Source organism: Pezoporus flaviventris, unplaced genomic scaffold (genome assembly GCF_033815535.1).
Source record: "Pezoporus flaviventris isolate CSIRO_AGI_PZ_B2104156 unplaced genomic scaffold, CSIRO_AGI_Pfla_v1 ptg000002l, whole genome shotgun sequence".
Lineage (NCBI taxonomy): Eukaryota > Metazoa > Chordata > Aves > Psittaciformes > Psittacidae > Pezoporus > Pezoporus flaviventris.
In genome coordinates, this window is record NW_026892550.1 from 81,380,051 (window position 1) to 81,401,212 (window position 21,162).

General features: G+C 41.9%; 1 protein-coding gene across 12 annotated transcripts in view; it reads right to left on the reverse strand.

Annotated features, from left to right (window-relative positions):
• The window catches only part of CALD1 (caldesmon 1), a 253,249-nt gene that overhangs the window by 84,610 nt on the left and 147,477 nt on the right, over positions 1-21,162 (reverse strand). For 11 of the 12 annotated variants that reach the window (XM_061444728.1, XM_061444730.1, XM_061444734.1 and 8 more), the window contains one exon: positions 8,178-8,289. In XM_061444728.1, the coding sequence (XP_061300712.1) occupies positions 8,178-8,248 (71 nt within the window). In that variant the 5' untranslated portion in view covers positions 8,249-8,289. Of the gene's footprint in view, positions 1-8,177; positions 8,290-8,993; positions 9,179-21,162 lie in introns of those variants that run through there. The other variant, XM_061444726.1, reaches the window with a different exon arrangement.

The following is a 21,162-nucleotide window of genomic DNA, read 5'->3' on the forward strand; positions in this document are numbered from 1 at the left end:
GGAAGTGCGAAGGCTCTGTGCCTTCATAAACCTTAGGCCAATGTCTAGTTACTGCAGCTTTTTGCATGTCAGGTTTCCAAAGCCTTTCATATAAGAAAATTCTGATGGCAGGTATGATTTACAGTTCGGAGGTACAATGACGGGTGCACAGGTCTGCAAGAGTGCTGCAGGCTACCTTTAATAAACTGCATGCTGGCAATTTGCACATAAGATATTAAAGAGGTGTTATTTTTTCAGTGTAAATGTGAAAGTACAACCATTGACACTTATTTCTACTCTACCTGCTACATTCCTTCAGCCTCATGATTTCCTTTGTGCAGTGCACTGTAATTCTGAAAATCATGATAAAATAGCATGATGTATTACTCCTCATATGGTGCCCTTTAAAATACGCATGCTAAAATTGGCTGTAAGAAGCGCCAAAAGCTGTGCCTCAATACCAATATTTATTAGGCATTTAAATAAGATCCAGTTCATCGAGGACTTCAGTCAAGTTAAAGCTAATAAAAACACAGCAGACAGGCCTCCCCCTTTGGTGGTAGGTGGGTTACCTGCTTATAGGCTTGGAGGGGGTACTTTTCATCCAAGAATTCCCCAAACTCCTTGATGCTTCCAAAGAAAACCTGCCACTCTGTTGAAAGAGGCAAAAGGCGCAGCGTTTTGCCAGCTGTCTGGGTGCTAGATTTGGGCTGTCTTCCTAAAAGCTTGGCTGGTATAGTAGATGTAGTACAGAAATTACAGAATGATCTTAACATACATGTGGGATTAATATATGAAATACTAAGAAGCTGATTTTATTATCTGCTTAGGAATTACACTGGGGTTAGCTTAGTAAAGTTTGTATTTTGTACGTCTAGCTATTTGGAAGAGCAAAGTTTCTTTTATGAAATATTTCTCCATGACGACTTTAAAGAAAATATAATCTGCAAAACACACAATGGCTATAAAATAAAGTGGTAAGTTCTATTCAGTTTTGCATATGTTTGGTTATCTCCTCCGGGGCATCTGAAATGCTACAATAGCAAAGATTTGATAGTATAGACCCTCACTTGAGAGGGACAGCAAGTGGGGTCACGATTTTCTGTCTGGGTTAAGAATGAGCTCCAGTGTAATGTGAAGGGCCAAATTCACCTCAAAAATCCAAATATGTCCTGTCAGCCCTGGAATTCAAGGTAGCTGTGAAGACAGGATAACAGCTGGAGCACTTTGCCTCAATTTGTTCTCAACCCTCACACGCTTCTAATCTTATCTATTCATTGTCTTAATATTTAACACCTGGGCAGAAGATGTCATGTCTCAAGTCTACCAGAATGTATTTTAAGGAATGACAAGCAGAAACCCTCAAAGTATTTGGAACTTCAGGATATATGAAGTTTGTGGAGAGATAAAATCACTGTAGCTCTTGTTCTAGTTCAAATGATGCTTGGAACAGGCGAGGGCATAGCCCTCAAAGAGCAGTTCTGAAGCAAATCATGAATATCGGGAAACGACATGTTAGGCATATGCAGCCAGATTCTTTTACGTTTAAAAAGGCACTCCTTGAAAAATTCTATTAAGATCATATTCTGTTACGCAAACCTGAGTTAAAGTATAATCTCTGAAAACTCTTAATAAAAATGTAACCATACGTTTAGGAACAAGACATGGGTAATTCCTAGTGTTTCAAGAAGTAGGGGCTAACTAAAAAGAAACCATCTATGTTTATTCTTAAACTCTCAAAACTGTTTAACATTCGTTACTAATATACATGCTATACCAGAAGTAAGTCCAGTGCAGGAATGAGAGCCAATTTCAAAAGCTATTTGTGGTCATTCAGTGTAGATCTAACATGAACACTGACTTATCCTCACTGTCCTGGGAAGGAGAATGGAAATTGTTCATTTTCTGTGGCTGACAAGAATGACCTTTCCTTGTTTTCCAGAAGCATTAAGATGCTGTGGCAACAAATGTGCTGTCTCACCCATTCAGAAGATAAGCAACATGTTTCTCATTAAGTCTTGCAAAGATGCACTCTGTCTGATCTTGCTGGTTTTACCTTGGTGAATCAGCCCTTTGTATGTTTACCTGAGCTACACCAGCCTCAACAGGAGCACTGAAACAGCAAAATGAATGTTAAATGTCTTGCTGATTCTGTACTTACTTTCACAGGTCTGGAAATTCACTTGACGGAAATTCACTTGACTTCTTTTTCAGTTGTATAAAGTAAATTCGGGGATTAGCAATGTGCCCTCTTTTAACTGAGGTTGCATTGAGCAAGTTACTACCCCAGGAGACTTTCAGCTGGTTGCTGCCATCCCCAGCCTGCAAGCTGAATTACTTCTATGAGCATTACACAATGTACACCTATGAGCATGAACCACATGCCTTATAAAACCATTAAAATGACAGACTGGAAAGATTTTGTGATTGATCTGTTGGATGTTTTGGTTTTTTTTTAAATAAAAAGACTCCTTACCTGCTGCCTATAGTAATTAATGCTATCAAGAACCATAGAGCTTAACACCTGTACATCTCACCCACAATCCCTTTTCAGGTATGTTTAGTAAAATCAGATTTGTCTGCAAGAATATGAGCCTGTTGGTCAGGACAGCTGTGGCCCCTGTCAGGAGATCCTACACAGCATACGAAGTAGTATGGTGAGTTTAGAAAGTCTACAAGTGACTTGTAATTTGATGTTAGATAGCCACTTCTCTTTGCTGTATTTTTACAACAGGGTGATCCAGTACCTCTTCTTCCCCATGAAATGACCTGCAATCCCTTTAGTGAAGAGCATTTCACAGGGCAAAGCTGTGGTTCAAAGTTAAGCTTCAGCTAAATGGAGGCCAGGCTAACACTGACACTAAGATATTCCTAAAGTCTGCAGTAGTGATGGTATGGCAATGAAGCTAATTGGATCAGCTTTCCGGTATGTTTTTTAAGAGAGCCCCAACACCAGGAAGATGTGAAAATACATTGCTGGGGCAATGACAAGCCAGCCAGTCATAAAACTGTGGGTTAAGTGCTAAAAAGATTAACCTGAGAGCTATTCTTTAGGGAGTTCAAGGGGCCAATTTTTTTCTCAATTATGCTGGAGTCCAGGAAGTAGAGTCTATTGTCACTCCAAGAGGTATTTCACCTCAATTTTTCACTGCAGCTGCATGCAGCTGTGACGGGCCAAAGTGCATCAGCAAGATATTCACAAAGCACCACCACCCCTCCAGAAACACACGCTCTACCCAGCCCCAGGCTAAATTCTTCCAGTGTCCGTTACAACATCAAAATGACAAAACCCAAATGTTTTGTTCAAGAGAACATCTTTTACTGCCTAGGACGAGGCATGAAGCAGCAGGTGGTATTTTTATTTTTCTTCCCCCGTTGAAAGAATTTGCTGCTCCCCTGTGCTTCAGTTACATATGGGATTTTTCCTGTCAGTTAAGCACAACTCATTTCTGTGACAGCCCCAGTACTCCAGCACAGTATGTACCCTGTGGCTGGGAAGGCAGAGCATTCATCCAGTTCCTTCAAGGCTGACACTGAGACTTGTCTCATAAATTATCAGTCTGGAATAACTTAGGTATGGCTTAATCCAAAGCCCATTGAAATCAGTGGAAAGCTTCCCACTGACTTCAGCCAGCTCTGGACCAGGACCTCAGGGCTTTATACAACCACCATCCTAAGCACAGGATTCTATCTGCCTCTGAGGAGCAGGATAAAGCCTTGACTTTGCTGCAGATCAGTTAGAGACACAGCACATCCCGTCACCCAAATGGCTGGTAGGAGACTATTTTCCTTGACCTCACCCCTGATCAATACAAACCACATTAAAAATGCTAGGAGACTTGCACAGTTAACACTGCCATACTTTTTCCTGGGCTTCCCAGCCTATGCTTGGAAAGCCTTGCTCTTCCATGAGGTACAAGCACATTGGTCTCTGCACACGTCAGTGCATGTAATACATCATAGAATCATACAATGCTTTGGGTTGGAAGTGATCTTCAAGATCATTCAACTCCCCTGCCATGTGCAGGGACACCTTCCACTAGACCAGGTTGCTTAAAACCCCATCCAGATGATCTTGACCACTGCCAGGGATGGGGCAGCCACAGCTTCTCTAGGCAACCTGTGCCAGTGTTTCACCACCCTCACAGTAAAAAATTTCATCCTAATGTCATATCTAAATCTACGCTCTTTCAGTTTAAAGCCATTCCCCCTTGTCCTCTCCATACATGTCATTGTAAAAAGATTTCTTGTACACCTCCTTTAGGTATTGGAAGTCTGCTATAAAGTCTCTCTGGAGCCTTTTCTTCTCCAGGCTGAGCAAGCCCAAGTCTCTTCTCAGCCTGTCTTTATAAGGGAGGTTCTCCAACTTTCTGATCATTTCTGTGGCTATCCTCTGGACTCACTGTAGCAGGTATATGTTCTTATTATGTTGGGGCCCCCAGAGCTGACAGGCTGGGGGAAATCTGACAGGCTGGCAGAAAGCTGAACAAGTCCCTTATGCCTCCAGTTGGCCACATCCACCCTAAACTGGTCCTCACTGCTACTCCAAACATGCTGATAGACCTCCAGAGAACCCAGAGAAACAGTTAAAAAATTCGACTGAACAAAATCTGAGTGGATGCAGCAAGCCCATGTGGGGAATTCAGGACATTAGGGATACCTTGAGATAATAAAAACTTTAATGCAAAACCTCTACTGGCTTTCTGAGTTGGTGGCGATCTATATGAGAGTTGCCACAGCATGAACGACTAGCCAAAGCATGTGCCAGGGTGAATCACACTGTTGGTCTTTAAAAGACAAAACTAGCTTCTCCTCAGGATCAGTGCTAAGCATATTAATGCCATATTAATGCCAGGACTACACAGCACAACTAAGCATCAATTTCAACAGCATTCTAATAGAAAGAAAACAAACGAACACAAAGCCTAACATCAGCCCGCAAGGACTGAACTTGCACTAAGCATCTCCAAAGATGAGACGTAAGTGGATGGACATCAGTGGCTCCAGCATGACAGGCACATCCTGACCAGTCCTCATACAGTCTCTGACCCCTGGGGAAGACAAGATAAGGTCAAGCCACTCCCCCTCGGGTATGTGGTGCATGAGTCCATGCTGCTACAAGGCATCTTCATCCCTCGATCTCTCTTGGACACAAGCATCTGGCTGGAAAGACAGGCTTTCCATGTGCCTTTATCCAAGGAACTTGGCAAAACGCATCACTGTGGCTGGCTGAGTTACAAATATTGCTGTTTGATATGGCTGCTTGCACTTCTGAGTTTACTGTTCAACTCAAAGAAGCCTAAACAGTGTCTAGGGAGCCTAGCAAAAATGTTACAGCCTACACATAACCATCTATCTGTCCATCTCCCAGTGGACATGCTTACCATCAGCACTGGTTTCCCCATAGCAAGGCTACAGCCCACTGATAGGAGAACACAGGGAAATTCCCTGTGCCAAAGCGGCAGGTACCGGTGCTCAGAGCGCTTTCAGCCCTCAAGCAACCCTTTAGGACTGCATGATTCACATGATCAAACACCTGAATGTGTTCAGACAGGGGGAGGTCTGGCAAACAGACTGCTGTAACTTAAGACATGTACACAAACATTTTGCAGTCCTATTTTTACAGGTGAAGATGATTTCCAAATCCCTAAAAATCTGAATTCACCAAAACCAACCCAGCATGACATAATCATTTTCTAATAACTGTCCAAATGCTGTTCTCCTTAGCTCAGTGTGAGCAGTGTAATGCAATGGAGTGGATGCTCAGCTCCTCCCTGTTTTGCCCCTGCCGGGGCAGGTTTCAGTGTATCCAAGTTCCCAGAGTTACGTCTGAACTTGAGAATCAGGCTCTGTTATTGTTGAGGCAAACCAAAAATAAAAAGGCCAGTCTAAATTATTTTTAAGACCTCAAGATTTTTAAAGCAGTCTTGTGACTTTTCAGGGGTCTGACTCATGATACTTGAATGCTTGAAGTTGGCAGCAGCAGAGGGAGTACAGCAAGACTTAGCGTACAGCAATTTATTGCTAAAAGCCTTCAAATGTGTGGGAAAGGGCACGGAGCGCTTCTGCAGAGATTCAGCAGACAACAGGGATGCGGGCCCAAGCCCTTCTCCTCCAACCAGGCCGCTGTGGAACTCGCCTCCTCCACAAAGGTTACCACACAGCATCCCAGCAAAGCCACCCCGGATGTGGCAAAAAAACTTTCCAAAATCAGGCATGGCTGGGTGGGGAAAAGGCTGTTTCCCATGTCGGCAGCCACCACTCTCTGGCCCCAGCCACCTGGCTTCCCCATCATGCAGGGGCAGGACTGGCCATCATCCTGCAGGGTTCCTCAGGAAGGGTTTCTTTGAGGGACATGGGTGAGCAGCTGGCTGCAGCATTTGCCTCCTCAGGGCTCTAGTTTCCCCATGAGTGATCAGGGACCAGAGTTAGGACCAATGCATAAGATTGCAGGCTGTATGGTGACATATGGATACATGTGAAGTCCTTCAATGGCAGCGAGGGCAGAGCCCCTTATCTCCAACCCACTGTGGCCATCACTGCGTCTACAAGCTGGCTGCGCTACATCATTGATGCCCAGACCACTCCACAGCCTCTGCATACCCACGTAAGAGCTTGGATGCCTTCACAGGAAGTTCAAGACATTTTTCAATAGCAGAAGACACCTCCCAAATTACACCCCCAGCATCCTTCACAGGCCACCCAGGACCTCTATCAGCAACAAACCCTGAAGTCTCCACCTTCCCTTAAGAAGATATTTTTTAAAGCAGAAATATACTAGAAGTATAGAAATACTACATGCTATACCATGCATTGTGCTCTGCAATCCCTCCCACTCCGCCTAAAAACCATACATTGCCGAAGGCCTGTGGGCAGACCTGGCACAAGAAGTCAGTTCAGTGCCATTGCACATTTGCTTCTCTGCCTTATGGGAAAGTCACCAACCAGGTGAGAGCTGCAATTTGCGAATGGAGGCTGGTACCTTTGGCTACCACAATTCAAATCGGTTTATTCAATCATCAGGCAATGCTGCTGCTTCCCAGAGCCCACAGGTTCAACTTAGAGCCTGATGAGAGCTCACATATCCAGTTCTGCGTGGCAACACTTCCCTCAAAAAGAAAGCAGGATAATGCGTCTCATCAACCTGGGATTCCCCCCACCAGGCACCATGAACTTCTATTAGAGAGCCCTGCTGATGTAGCAAGGCCTTACTAGAAAACTCAAAGCAAGCATAATAAAAAAATGTATTTGGTATTGCATTCTGCTGACTTCCATTTATAACTTCTCTGAAAATGTATTTTCTCCTACAGCATTCAGAACCCTAAACACCATGGTTTTGTTAGCACATGGGAAAGACCAGAAATAAAAATTAAGTCCATATGCAAAATTAAATACAAAATTAAGAGCAAAATGTGCTAAAAACTAAGTTCAAATTTTTTAAAAAATCACTGCAGTGACTAAATCAAATCTTTATATCAGAGAAGATATTACAAAAATAAATAAAGCCTGACTTCTTCCCTGCTTACTCCACTGTAAATCATGGGAAATTCCATTAAAGCAAACAGAACTGAAAAAGTGTAAAATGGGGTTAATGAAAAGTCATTCCCAGCACTTTCATGCTGCTTCTTCCATAAACTGACACCCTCATACCCACATCAAGTTCTGTTCTCATTCACACCAAAGTAAATCTGTAATAACCGATAGCAAATGCTACCCTTGCTGCCCACAAAAAGTGACAAACAGGACAAATACAACAGCAATTGCACAGTAACAGCAGACAATTCACAGTTATGCTATACTAATATACGAAACGCTACCTCAGCTTTCAACGGATATCATTCTGTCTCCATGTCTGAAATCCCTTTAGCGCATCACTCACTCACATGACATGCAAGCACGAGTTTTCCTATCAGTGATTTCTTGTGGCCACAGTCCATATTCACTGTTTATATTTATCCATACAACAAAATAACTAGAAGCCATTTAACATTTACCACAGCCTGAGAAAATTAGACAATAGACACTCCTTACTTCCATCCTCTCTCACGGTATTAACTAAAGCTATTTTATGGCATATATTGTTAGCAAGGACTCTTTGGTTAACTATAGCATACTTTGGAATTTAGAACAAAAATACTCAAAGCCACTGCTAATCAAAGGCAAGCCACCGGCACCATTTTCCACACATAATACCTCACCTCTCTGCTTCAAGGCGCATTTCCTCACGCTTTTGCCTCCTGAGTTCTCTGCGGCGTTCAAAGTCATCCATGGTGAGTGCTCAAGTGTTCAGAGCTCTGGGAAGATCCAAATCTAAAAGGGAGATGACCACTTAGATGAGAGAGAAAATACAATGGAAGCATTTAATCAATCGAGTCCATTTAGTTTTGTTTTGCTTTCTTAACTATTTCTGTAACTATTTTCTTTTTCCATCAAAAAAAATAACTTCCTCAGTATTGTTGAGGTAAACAAGATTAATGAAATGCCTTGTAGGATAAACATAGCCCATGCCTGCATTTAGTTTCCTAGCTAAAATGAAATCCATGCTTTAAGTAAGGACTGTATACATCTGCTAGCCGCAGACTAGCTATTTGTAACATCACAGGTCTTTTCTACAAACAAAAGCAACAATTCAGCAGGATTTTAACTTTAAGCTTCCAGTTTTTACTGGAAGCAGTAAAAACGCTACACAAGAGATTTCCTATTTTCTTCAGCTGCGCAGATAACTAAACATTTTGCAGAAGTTAGCTCTCATCTGTCCGTTCCCACCACCCTCCTTCAAAAAAAAAGGAAAAAAAAGGAGAAAGAAGAAATGAGAAAATGAGGAAACAAAGAAAAAGAAGAGGAAGTTAGAAAAGAAGAGCGAAGGTAAAGAGAAAAGAAAGAAAACAAGCCACAGCTTTTAAATACCACCCAGGAGGAGCCAAACTATGTATAAATCCTGCTCAAAGAACCAAAAGTCGTAATGTTTTTTTTTCTTCCTGTAGTTTAATCCACGCGTTTTCCCCGTGCCCTACCTTCTTTTTTATGATTTAGTCCATGAAATATTTTCCCCTTTACAGCTCTTCATATACAAAGCCTTTCCAGCCTTGGTTTATATCCCATCAAGCCAAGTATTACAGAATTCCCCTGCAGCCCCCAAACCAAAAATGACTACCAGAAAAGGGAAAGCTGTTCTCTTTTTGTCCCTGCTTTGTTTACAGAGCTGTCAGTGGTTAGTTAAACTCTGCCTGGAATCTGGCATTTAAGGCCTGCTCTAAGATTGCTTCCTGTGCAGGGCTGGAGGCCTCAGCTTCCTCTGCAATCCTAGCCTAGGCGCTGCACTCAGAGGATTTCCACCCCCCCAGACTCCCCCCACAAAAAACCCTTTCCCAGCCTGTTTAAAGACCAGCCATTTACACTGCAGAGAAAGCTAGCATGCAGATGCAGACTAACGTTTTCAAAGGTAGCTTATGAGCTGCTTGCATTTCGAGAGAAACGAAGCCAAGGTGCATTTGTAAATTATTTGAAGTGCTCTGTTTGCAGATGTAGATCTGTCTTGCGGCTTTATGTTCCTGCCTGCCGGTGCAGCGTCCAACCGCCCTCCCCATAAAATCACTGGCAGTAGCAAAGCCTCTCATGACTTAAGGGAATCTGTGGCTTTTTCTGCCCCCTTTTTTGGATTAAAACATTGCTGAGGGCAGGGGTTTTGTGAAGGTTATTTTATTAGTTTACTTTTCCTGGGGGTGTTTTTCTTTCTGATTTGTTCCTGGATTGGGGGATTTAAAGTTTTGTTGTTGTTGTGACTTTTTTCGCATCTGGCTGGCTGGGGTTGTTTTGTGGAGGTTCAAAGGGAATGTTCATTTTGCAAATCTGATCGTGACTGTACAATTGCCGCTGCCTTTTTCTTCTCTTTTTTAAATGTACAATTAGAAAATATGCATAAAAAGCAAGTTGTAACAAGACGTTTTTCTCAAATCTTGTGTTTGTTTACTCTCACCACCATGTACCCCCTGAAGAACAACCAACAGCAAATCTGCCGTTCTCTCACAAGAAGTATTTTCATCCCAGCCTATGTGTGCAAGTAAATCCTGCCTTGGTTCCTTTGCTAGAAGGCCCATGAGTTGCAAGGCTGATGTGGTTCCCCCCACTGGGAGACAAGAATCAAAGGAGGAATGGTACACTACAGAGAGCAAGTTGGAAGCAGCAGGCTGGGTTTCTGTGCACAGAGGGCAGATGACAGTGTCCACAGGAGCTAAGACTGCACCAAGCACCAACATTTAGTCTGTGGAGTACAGCTGTCGTCTGGGATTTAAAATATAAAGAGCTGACTGTCAGGCTGACACCTCATATGCTAGAACTGAGAAACTCAAAGGTTTTCTCCCACTCTATATCCCCAAAGCAGGCATGCTTTGACATCTGATTTATTTGCATCTTCATCACTTCTTATCCAGCCAGGTACATCCCTCTCTCCAACTTTTCTGACTAAGATACACTCCTTCCCCACCATCAGTTCCAGATTCTGGGCACCCACATTTCCCCCATGCCCCTCCAAATGTTCCAACCAATATTTCCACCCCTTCTCTTCCTGCATGGTCCTCAGCACCGTCTCTTGACTCCAAAACCTTAAGCTCTCTTCCTCTTGAGGAAAGCCAGGGAGAATAATAATAACAACCCAGAACTATTCCTCCTCTTCCTCCCCTCTTTCTTTCCCAGGAGCACAAGGGAGATTGCACAGCAGCTATGAGAAGTTCTGTAATCTTTCTAAATCTTTCTTCATCTCCAGGGTGCTTTTCTGTTGTTCAGTGAAGATCAGATGGATGGATGTCTTGGGAGGATGTTTAGGGTTTATTATAGTGTCTCCTCTCAAAGGACTGAGGTCCAGCCCCTTCATGGTATTCAGATGATTTGCAAAGTCAAACCTCTTTTTCAAAAATGAGGAAAACACTTGGGAAATGGAGGTCAAGTCAACAGCAGGACCTTTAGTTAGGAGAGCCATATCAGTGCAAGAAAATGAGTCATTAGATAGGAGATCTACTTGAAGAAGTCAACTATTCAATGCTGTTCACTATCTTTCCCAAAATGATTTGTTATCTTTCAGCTTCTGAAAACTACTTGGACAATAGCTTCATCAATCTCTCTAAAACTATTTGTTATCTCCACAGAGTATAAAATAGTTCCTGGGAGTGTTCTTGCTTCTCAGAATATGGAAAATTGTTTTCCTTATAGATAAAAATACCAATTATTTGAGCTATTTTCTACAAACTATTTTTGAGAGTATGCACATTTTGATGCTGCTTTTATTTTTTTTCTGAATTAGAATTGTTCATGAGTGAAAACATCCTGGAATTAAATGTAACACTACCCAGCTCCACTCCAGGGGCTGTCTTTAGAGCCAAATGTGAAAACATCTCTCTGTGTGACCTTCCCAGGTATGCAAAGAAATTATTGGTTTACTCTTTTATTATGTCCTTTTTTTTTCCTCTTACACATTTTTAGTAATTATTTGGTGTCAGACCAAAAAAGTTCTCTTTTTCTGGAGAGAGAAAAACTGTCCCTAAGAAAACTGTTTCAGATTAAAAGTAGCGACTCATTCAGCCTAAAATAAATAAATAAAATAAATATAAAAATTTTGGTTTTCAACCCTTACACAACTGAAATAATACTGAAAGAATCTGAACTCTCAAGAGTTTTCCACTACCAGAGTCAGAAGAGGGACCTATGGAAGAATATTACAAATATCTTTGACTGTACTTTTACTGTCTAAATGCTTTCTAGAAACTACTGCAGATAATTCTTGCTCAGGACCTCAGATTTTTCACAACCTCAGATACAAGAGTCTTCTCTGGGTCCCTACTTCCTTTAATTCTGAGACTGAAACTTTAGAGATCATAGGATGTCTGATGAGCCATGTGGTCTTCCTAAAGACATGCAATGAAGGACTAAGAGAAGACAGATAAGCAGAGTAACTTATCTACATTTAACATTATTGCCCCATTACTTGAATCAGAATCATAGCAAAGTATGTGCCCTGCAAATACCATCTCCCCGCAAAACCACTCATTTCAAAAGCAGCACCAGTTATGTTCTCTCCTTTTAAACTCTGCACTTCATATAATGCCTTTGATCTTCATTTGACAATGGTTTATTGCTAAAATTAGTTAAGCTTTTCATTGTCTTACTAAAAAGTGCTTCCTTCAAGGACAGCCCTAATTAAACTCTCTTGGTACAAAACTCACACATGAAAATCCCTCTCCTCTTTTTGTTGCATCCCATGAGAGAATTTAAAATTTTGTCTTCTTCCAGCTTTCCTCAAGGTAGAAAAATCAGAGGAATGCACAGTAATTGTAAATATATGACAAAATAATAGCAATTAACATGAATATGCTCTTTGAAAACAAGTAATAAATTGGCTAGGTAGAAATATACACACAATCACACATCTGTATAATTCCAGTATGGAAAATAAAATAGCCTCCTACTCTTACTCAGATTTAATATTATCCTCACCCTATTCCCATCACTGATTTCAGAGACAACTCAGCACCTGGGGGGCTTAAAAACAGATGAGCTAGACTGATAATAAGCAAGTGAAAATACAGACTGCTACTCAGGTTCTTAACAAACAGACATGTCTTTCTTTCAAGACTTACCAGTCACCTTACCATTACTCTGAACAAGCTCCCAGACTGCGATGTTTATGCTGAGCCTCTGCACTAGCTTCAACCTAGTTGAGCCAGGAAACTTCAAGCCACAGCATATTCCCTAATTTAGCATGGCTGTGTATTGCACAGGGCTCTATGCTGGCCATGTCTGGTGGCAGCATTGTGCCAGCACATGCCATCTTGTTTCCCTTCCAGTACAATGACACAATTACAGATTTCCTCTTGGTGACCTTCAGGCCCAAAAAGGATGAAAGCCATGCCTGTTTCCACAACATGGGATCACTCACTGCTCCAGCATTGTGAATACCCAGGGCAAACTTCATGCAGACAACTGCTAAGCAAATTGCAAGTCATGATGACTGCCCATGCAGATATCATGAATCAGAGCTCTTGCCAGACCCCTTCTCAGTAGTTTGGCCTATTCTTCATTAAAGAGTTAACTCTAACCCAGTCAAAACCAGCACATGGCAGAACATAGCTTCATCCTGCACTGTTGTAGGACTCCAGTTCCATGGGAGGTGGTAGAAATTTTAGGACCTGCAGGGAGCACAGATGAGACCTAGAGTAATTATAGTGGGTTGACTGTGGCTGGACATGAGGTGCCCAGCTAAGTGGCTCTGTCACTCCCCTTCCTCAACTGGACAGGTAAGAGAAAATACAAGAGTCTTGCAGGTTGAGATAAGGGCAGGGAGATCAGTCAGCAGTTACTGTCACAGGCAAAACAGACTCAACCTAATGAAATAGCTTAATTATAATAACAAGAAATAAAAAATAAATATTAAAAACACCTTCCCTTCACCCCTTCCTTCTTCCGGCTTTACTTCCAAGTTTTCTACACCCTCCCCAGTCAAGTGGTGCAGGGAAGCAGGGAACAGGGGTTGTGGTCAATTCAACACACACTGTCTCTGCCGCTCCTTCTTCTTCAGGGGGACGACTCCCCACGCTCTTCCCCTGCTCCAGCATGGGGTCCCTCCTATGGGAGGCTGTCCTCCATGAACTGCTCCAATTCGAGTCCTTCCCAGGGGCTGCAGTTCTTCATGAACTGCTCCAGTGTTAATCCCTTCCGTGGGTGCTGTCCTTCAGGAACAGGCTGCTCCAGCATGGGTCCCACCAGGGTCACAAGTCCTGCAGCAAATCTGTGTGGGCTCATCTCTCCACGGGTACACAGGTCCTTCCGAGAGCCTGCTCCAGCGTGGGCTTCCTGTGGGGTCACAGTCTCTTGAGTGCATTCCCCTGCCCCAGTCCTGAGTCCTCCATGGGCTGCAGGTGGAGATCTGCTCCACCAAGGACCAATATTGGCTTCAGCGGGACAGCCTACTTCACCATGGTCTGCACCACAGGCTGTAGGGAAATTTCTGCTCCTCATTTTTCATTGAGCCTGGTGTTTGCAGGGCTGTTTCTTCTCTCATAGTCCCACTTCCCTTCAGCTGCAGTTGTGCAGTTTTTCCCCCATTCTTAAATACATTATCCCAGAGGTGCTACCGCTGTCGCTGTTGGGCTCGGCCTTGGCCAGCAGTGCATCTGTCTTGGAGCCGTCTGACACTGGCTGTACCAAACATAGGGGAAACCTCTAGCAGCTTCCCATAGAAGCCATGGCTGTAGCCCACCAGCTACCAAAACTTTGCCATACAAATCTAATACAGTAATAAAAAGGACAATGCTGTGTTTCTTCTTGAAAGAAATGATGTCCAGTTCCTAGCCTCCTCCTTTCTTGTTTCCTCCCTCCTGCATCCCAAGCAGCAGGAGGAAGGAGGGGTGCAAAGAGAAACAGCCTCAGGATTTACAGAAGTCAAGTAACAGTGCAGAACAAGGAATCCAATGGCATATCATGGCCCAGTTCCTAACATTCGGGGTGAATCAGCGACTCAGCAACTGGGAATATTCCTGCTTGATTCTACCTCTGATTTACTACTTTGTGGCCTTAAGAGCTGAGCCTCAGTTTTTACCCACACAAAAAGGATCCAATATCCCATTAAAGCTTGACATAAACAGACTGCAAACAGCTTTGTGAACTTTACTCCATTAATCCGAATGTCCCATTTTTCTACCTTTCTCCCTGTGTCCCAAAGCCCTCGTGTAGAAGTATGGACCTTTCAAATGTCAGTCAAGGACTGGTCAATGTGAGCACAAATATTTTGCTTCAGCTGGATATATGCCATGACATCTGCTGTATCCTTAGGACTACCATTATCCTTTCTTTCTAACTCCTCTACCTCAAAAATGAAAAGAGAAGCTCTTCATTGCCCCTTTTGCAGCTGAAAGTAACTCAGCAAGCAACACTCATTGTCTAAGTGTTACTTGTTTAATTTTGCACTCATAACGTACAGGTATGACAAGCATTCTACTGCAATATCTGAGAAAATTAGAGTTCCTTAATCTATCTATCTTTAGTCAGAACCAATAAATCTGTTTTATATGAAAATCTGCCAGAAAACTTTCAGAAATTGTTTTCCCGGCTCCCCTTTTAATTCCACTATGAGAAGTACTCAGCGCCACTCAGATCTTTCAGAAACAGGCACAACTTCTTTTAATTCAAAAGGTGGAGTTCAATGGATTGATTTGTCCATTGTCCCACCTCGTTAATCTGAAATGTTGGGTATAGCTGGCAATCATATAGTACCAATAGCAAAGCTTACATTTAAAGAAACTCTTCTTTGCTCCATAAACTTACGTTTAATTGTTCCTTTATGTAAAATCACATCCGCAATTGTTACTGTAAACTTGGCCAAGTATTCTTGTTGACTGCAGATAATGAACTCTTGCACATGCTCACACACACACACACACACACACACACACTTGCATCAAACAGCTTTATTCTTTCCCAAACAAAGTTTGGGCCTTTATGTAAAATAAATGTGTTGGGTCATGTGAATACAGTTTTATTCCAGTCGAGCCTGTGCTTGTTTCATCTGACTATACTTCTAAGGACTTCCAAGGAAAATCCATCAATGGCAAACCAACCGAGTGCAGTTCATACTTAACAACAGAAAATCAAACTTTGGGGGTTGCTCAAAGTCCGGTTTCTCTTCTCAGAACATTTCTCTTTCATCTAGATGTGTATGTCCAAACTACTGAGTATGAGAAAGAGGCAGAGAATTACCTAGTATTTTGACAGGGTAGCCAAAAAAACAATTTGTTAAAGTTTCTGTGGCATTAGGTATGTTTTCCATCTCACCTTTCACATGTATAAAAAAAGCTTATTTACATTGGTTAGGCATTTTTAAACCTGATTAACTTATTAGTTAACATCTCTGTGGCCTCCTGAGCAAAACTATATAGTGATTACATACACAAAAGATTCCCAGTTTATGCTCTGCATACTAGTGGTCCACAGCACCACACTACAGTCCAGGTCCTTGATCCAAGTATATGCTGAACAGGCTTCACTCACCCCAGCTACAGCACAGGTTACCACAATGAGTGCCACACATGTCCTTGCAGGGTGTCAGGTCGTGCTGCTGTAGGGCGAACACATGGAAGTGTTGACCAGGAGCTTTTTATAGGACATTGTCCCTGTCACAGTGTTCATTCCATGGGTCTGCAACTAGAAGATCCATGGCTTTAGATACCTGCTCAGGTCCATCTCCTGGATCCATGATCTAATTTAGCACTGAGGAAGAAGCATTACAGAGCTACACCATCCCAGAAGTGTCAGAAAACTTTTAGCATGCTGCTGCTAACACTGCAATACACGCCCAAGCATGCAGCAGTAGAACCTATCATTGCAGAGCTAGTCAACTGTAATGGAAAGTCCCCATTCCCATGGCAAGGCTGAGTGTGGGTATGCCATTTCCACTCTTCCCATTTCCTTCCTCATCTTCCTCCTACTGCACATAGACATAAGGGCCAGGCAGAGCTTTTTCTTGATACTTGGATTTGCATATACTGGTTCCACCCCTGATCTCTATGACATTTGTCTATCATTTCCCATTAGCAGTCAAAGGAAGAAACAAGACATAGCTGGAAACTGCTGGCACAGCTACTGGTTCTCATGTTAGAAGGATTGACCCTTGACTCTCTTCTTCAAGTGTCCTCTGAAATATTTCAAATATGTTCTCCCCAAAGATCAGAAGATACTGAAATATTTTTCATATACAGAATAGAGTTGAAATCCTGGTCCTGTTGGAATCCCTGGCAGAATTCCCAGAGACTTCAATCAGGACTGGATTCCACCCTCACAGGCTAAATTCATCTAATATACACTAAGAAGGATAAGTGAGCTCACCCTGCATGTCAGAAACCGGTTTGATCTCAGATTATGCCAATATAGGCTACTTCCTCTTCTCATACCTTTGTGCACGCATATGCAAAGGCAGAATTTCTTTCACTCCTGCAATGCTTACTTGTGAGAAACAAATTATTTTTACTCATATCATCAACAATGATGTAATACTTAGCCTTTGTCATAGAAACAAAGGGCAGATGAAAATTGCATTGCTCTGTACTATTGTTTAATCATAAGTGAAAATATCCCAGGTAATGACAATGAGGTCCCCATCTCAAAACACTGAAATCTAAGGGATTTTGTAGTCCACAAAACATTTTGTAAAAGTACTCAGTCCCAAAATAAACACTGACTTGTATTCACGTTTTCTCTGCATCCAAACACTGGGAAGCTGGCTTGTAGTTTCCCTTCTCTCTTACATGCTTCTACCAGTGACTACCTTCAGCTTCATCATGTTAATCTAATCAGAAGAATGCTCCTATCATGCATTCATTGCACCTGCACGTTTGTCACAAATTTGTGCCCTGGCTGTTGGCCAGCTTCATCTCTTGCTGAAATCTCAGTGGAGAAAATCAGTGCCCATGCCACCACCTTCCAGTCAGGAGCTGTTTGTTTCTTAACAATAGAAAAGGACGGACAAACATCACTAAGAAACAGATTAGGCCCGGCTCAGATGATCAAGACATATTAAAGAGGAGAATGTATTTCCTCTTTCCCTATAAATCATAGACCGGTTGGGTTTTGAATCAAAAGATCATCTAGTTCAAACCCTCTGCCATGGGCAGGGACACCTTCCACTAGACCAGGTTGTTAAAAGCCCAATCCAGCCTGGCCTTGAACACTTACAGGGAGCGGGTATCCACAGCTTCTCTGGGCAACCTGTTCCTAGTGCCTCACCTCCCTCATAGTGAAGAAATTCTTCCTAATAACTCATCTAGATATACCTTCTTTCAGTTCACCACCCCTACTGACCTTCACTCTTACATGAAATATTTCAACAATATGTTGTCTGAACTTATTTGTTTCCAATTAGGTTTTATGAATATTTTATCACCCTATTCACACTTATTCTATGTATTACCCAGGTCTTGAATTAAAAAGCTAAGGTAATGCCATTAAAAATAATGAAATGTACAAGCAAGTCTAAGGTAAGGCTCCAACAGAAACATTCACTTAGCCAGACTTCAAACTCCACATGTTTTCTGGAATGCATTTCAAAATACAGAATCATGATATATTAAGCTACATAGTCAGTCATAAAAAAGTAATAGAAAATAATATAAAGATACAATGCAGCCAGCTTACTCTGCCTTCTTTTTTGTATTTTCAACCCTGTTTCTTTTCCTGTTAAAACATGCAGCCCTAGGATTCAGCTCTGCCTACTGCTAAGCATCACAAAACTCTAATGAGAATTGAGGGGTCTCTTGCTTGCTCTACTGAACCAGCAATAAGCAGCAATACCAAGTTTAAGTTGTCATCCCTGCATCTTTAAAGAAAACATTAACACTACAAAAAGACACACCCCTAAAGTCTTTGGTTTGCTGATTTTACTAGTTCTGCCCTGAGAGACACCAAGTATTTTGAATCCAACCAGTTCCTCAGAAGAAATCAATGACAAATTTTCAAGGTCTCGCCTTTTGCTCCTGAACTTCAATTAACTCATCTTCCCCCCCAGTATCTGTATGCTTTCTTTGCACAAACGCAATGCACGTCACCGTGACAGATACACTGCAGCTGAAAGTCCAGTTATTCAATGGCAGAGAACCATGGAATTGTGTGGAATTCCATCCGGAAAGGATCCAGCTGCAGAAAATTCTACGGGGTTTTTCCAGCTCACACTTTGAAAGTCACTTTTACAAATGAAACCCAGATTGGTTTTTGCCAAGTAGCTATATCAATTTATCTCTAATGAGCAGCAATTCTGTGTCATTTTGGTTGAAAATTGAAGCATGGGGTCAGCACCAGCTTCAAAGAGGTACAGCATGGCAGCAAAACTGTGAAGCCTTTAACAGGACAGCTTAAATAGGGTACTGCAAAATAGATGCTCCCCAAGCCATTTGCATATTTGAAGTTTCTGTCATAGACCCTACATGATGCTGAGTTTAAGTGAAAGTAAGGAAACACTAAACACAACGTCACCAAACCAGAAGACCCAACAGTAGTAAGGCTTTCTTACAACAAAAAAAACAGTAGGTAAGATGACACACTCACATGCTGTGCATGAACCAGCATAAAACCTCACATAGCAAGATTAATATATTGCCAGCTTCTCTCAAGAGACTTGCACAGAGGATCTGTTGAATAATCTGGATAATAATCTGACTGCTATCTAGACACTGAGGCACAAACACTTATTGCAGGCAAACACCATGACAGCAATGCATCAGTACATCCATAACTTTGTGTGTGACTGTGCGCTGCTTCACCCTGCAGGGGACCATCACTGCCAAAACTTACAACAGAGCCTGGCTCAGAGTCAATTAAACAAGACAGGTGGGGCCTGACAGAATCCCGTGTACTTAATACTGAGAGTACACAGACATACATACTTTCTTTGTATTAATGTGACAAATGAAGCTTACAGTTGAGCACTGTATCAAGCCAATAAATGGTCTGATTTTTTTGGGGAACAGTGCCTCAGACAACGTCTGTGTGGTCCAGAAAAGAAAATGTTTCATTTTCCTTCAAAAAATAAATGGAAGAAAAAAAAATAAACAAATCTCTGCACCATGCATTATCTGCTACCTTTCCCTAAGTCCTCTTTCGTAAGGATCCAAAACCCCTGTGGGGTCTCCTCCAGCCTCCCTTGTTGCCATGTAGGGTCCACCCAGCTCAGAATGAGACACAGAGCACACAGGGCTGCTCACAGTCTAAGTTCCAGGCACCAAAGGCATATGGAGCAAATTTTTTGCAGTCAACCCACAGAGCAGGGTCTTTGTACACAAGGTATGTGTACAAAGCATTGGCCAAAACCAGACAGACAAAGGTGGACAATTTCCAATCTCTTTGTAAATGGTCTACATAGGAAAGCAGTCTATATATACAGTGCAAATAATACTTTATAACTCAGACACCTCATCCTTAGTTATGGCCTAGCTGGAAAAAAAATTGTTGAACTCAGCCTTCAAATGTTATGCCTTCTTCAAAATGAAGAAAGCAGAAATAATTGCACTTATGACTGGCATGTGTGCACTGCGGCCTCCTGATAGCGGACGCTTCACAATTCACCAGATCTGACGGCTTTACAGGAGCGGAGTATTACTAGAGAGACAGCCTCTGCAAGGATACCCTATTAAATATGTGGAAAAAAACATTAGGAAGGCAAGGAAACAGAGGCAAGAATGGTAAAAGAGGTCTGAAAAAAGAAGTAGACTCTGGAAACGATGTACAGAGAAGGATCAAACTAAAATCACAGACCACAATGCTTGCAGACTTGGAGGATTTTTACAACCCATATCCCAGATAAAAATACTAAAAATAGCTTGCACCCTTAAAATTAACAAAGAAAATAAAAACCAAGTAAACTAACCAGATTTTTCAGTGCTTACCTAGACCAAGTAAAACCTTTACAACTTGTAAATACTGGCAAGTGTCACTTCAGATATTATTAAAGGATTCCCTAAACATAAAAGTTTGGTCTGCAGTTAAATTTTTGCCCCTTTGCTTTTCCAATATTGAAAGTAATTGAAAACAGAAGACATGCTTCTTGATGTAGCCTAACATTTAGGAATAGAAAGTATAAATGTTAGATATACAGCTGACACTGCGATTCAAGTTTGCACCCATATACCTTCACACAAAGCATTAACACTTAAAGTCACATAAAATACCTGTGCAATATACCCTAGAACACTTATTGATACCACTTTCAAGACCCTGCAAATAAAAATCAACGTATAGATGGCACCAGCTCTTCTCCTGGCCCACAGTGCGGAAGACACAAACTCATAAGGTATTTCTTTCAAATAAAATGGCGTCACAAATGACATTACAAAAATTCTGCCCAAAGCAAATCGTATGTCCAGGGAATACATATGATTGCACGTATCGGAAATAGATCTCTTTACTTACTATCTTTACTACTGCTTTAATCCATATTATTTTGGTATCTACATTAAAAAGGAGACAGGAATATCTTTGGAGATGACTAAGCAGTTTCTTGATTTCTGTTAAGTACCAAAAAGCAGTTCTGCCAATTTATTAATATTGAAGTTTCTACAGCTTAATATGAACTTGGTTCCAAGAACTACATTGGTCTCCTTAAACTATGTGTAGCAAGAAGTCAACACTGTGCCAGCTGGCAGATTAAACAAG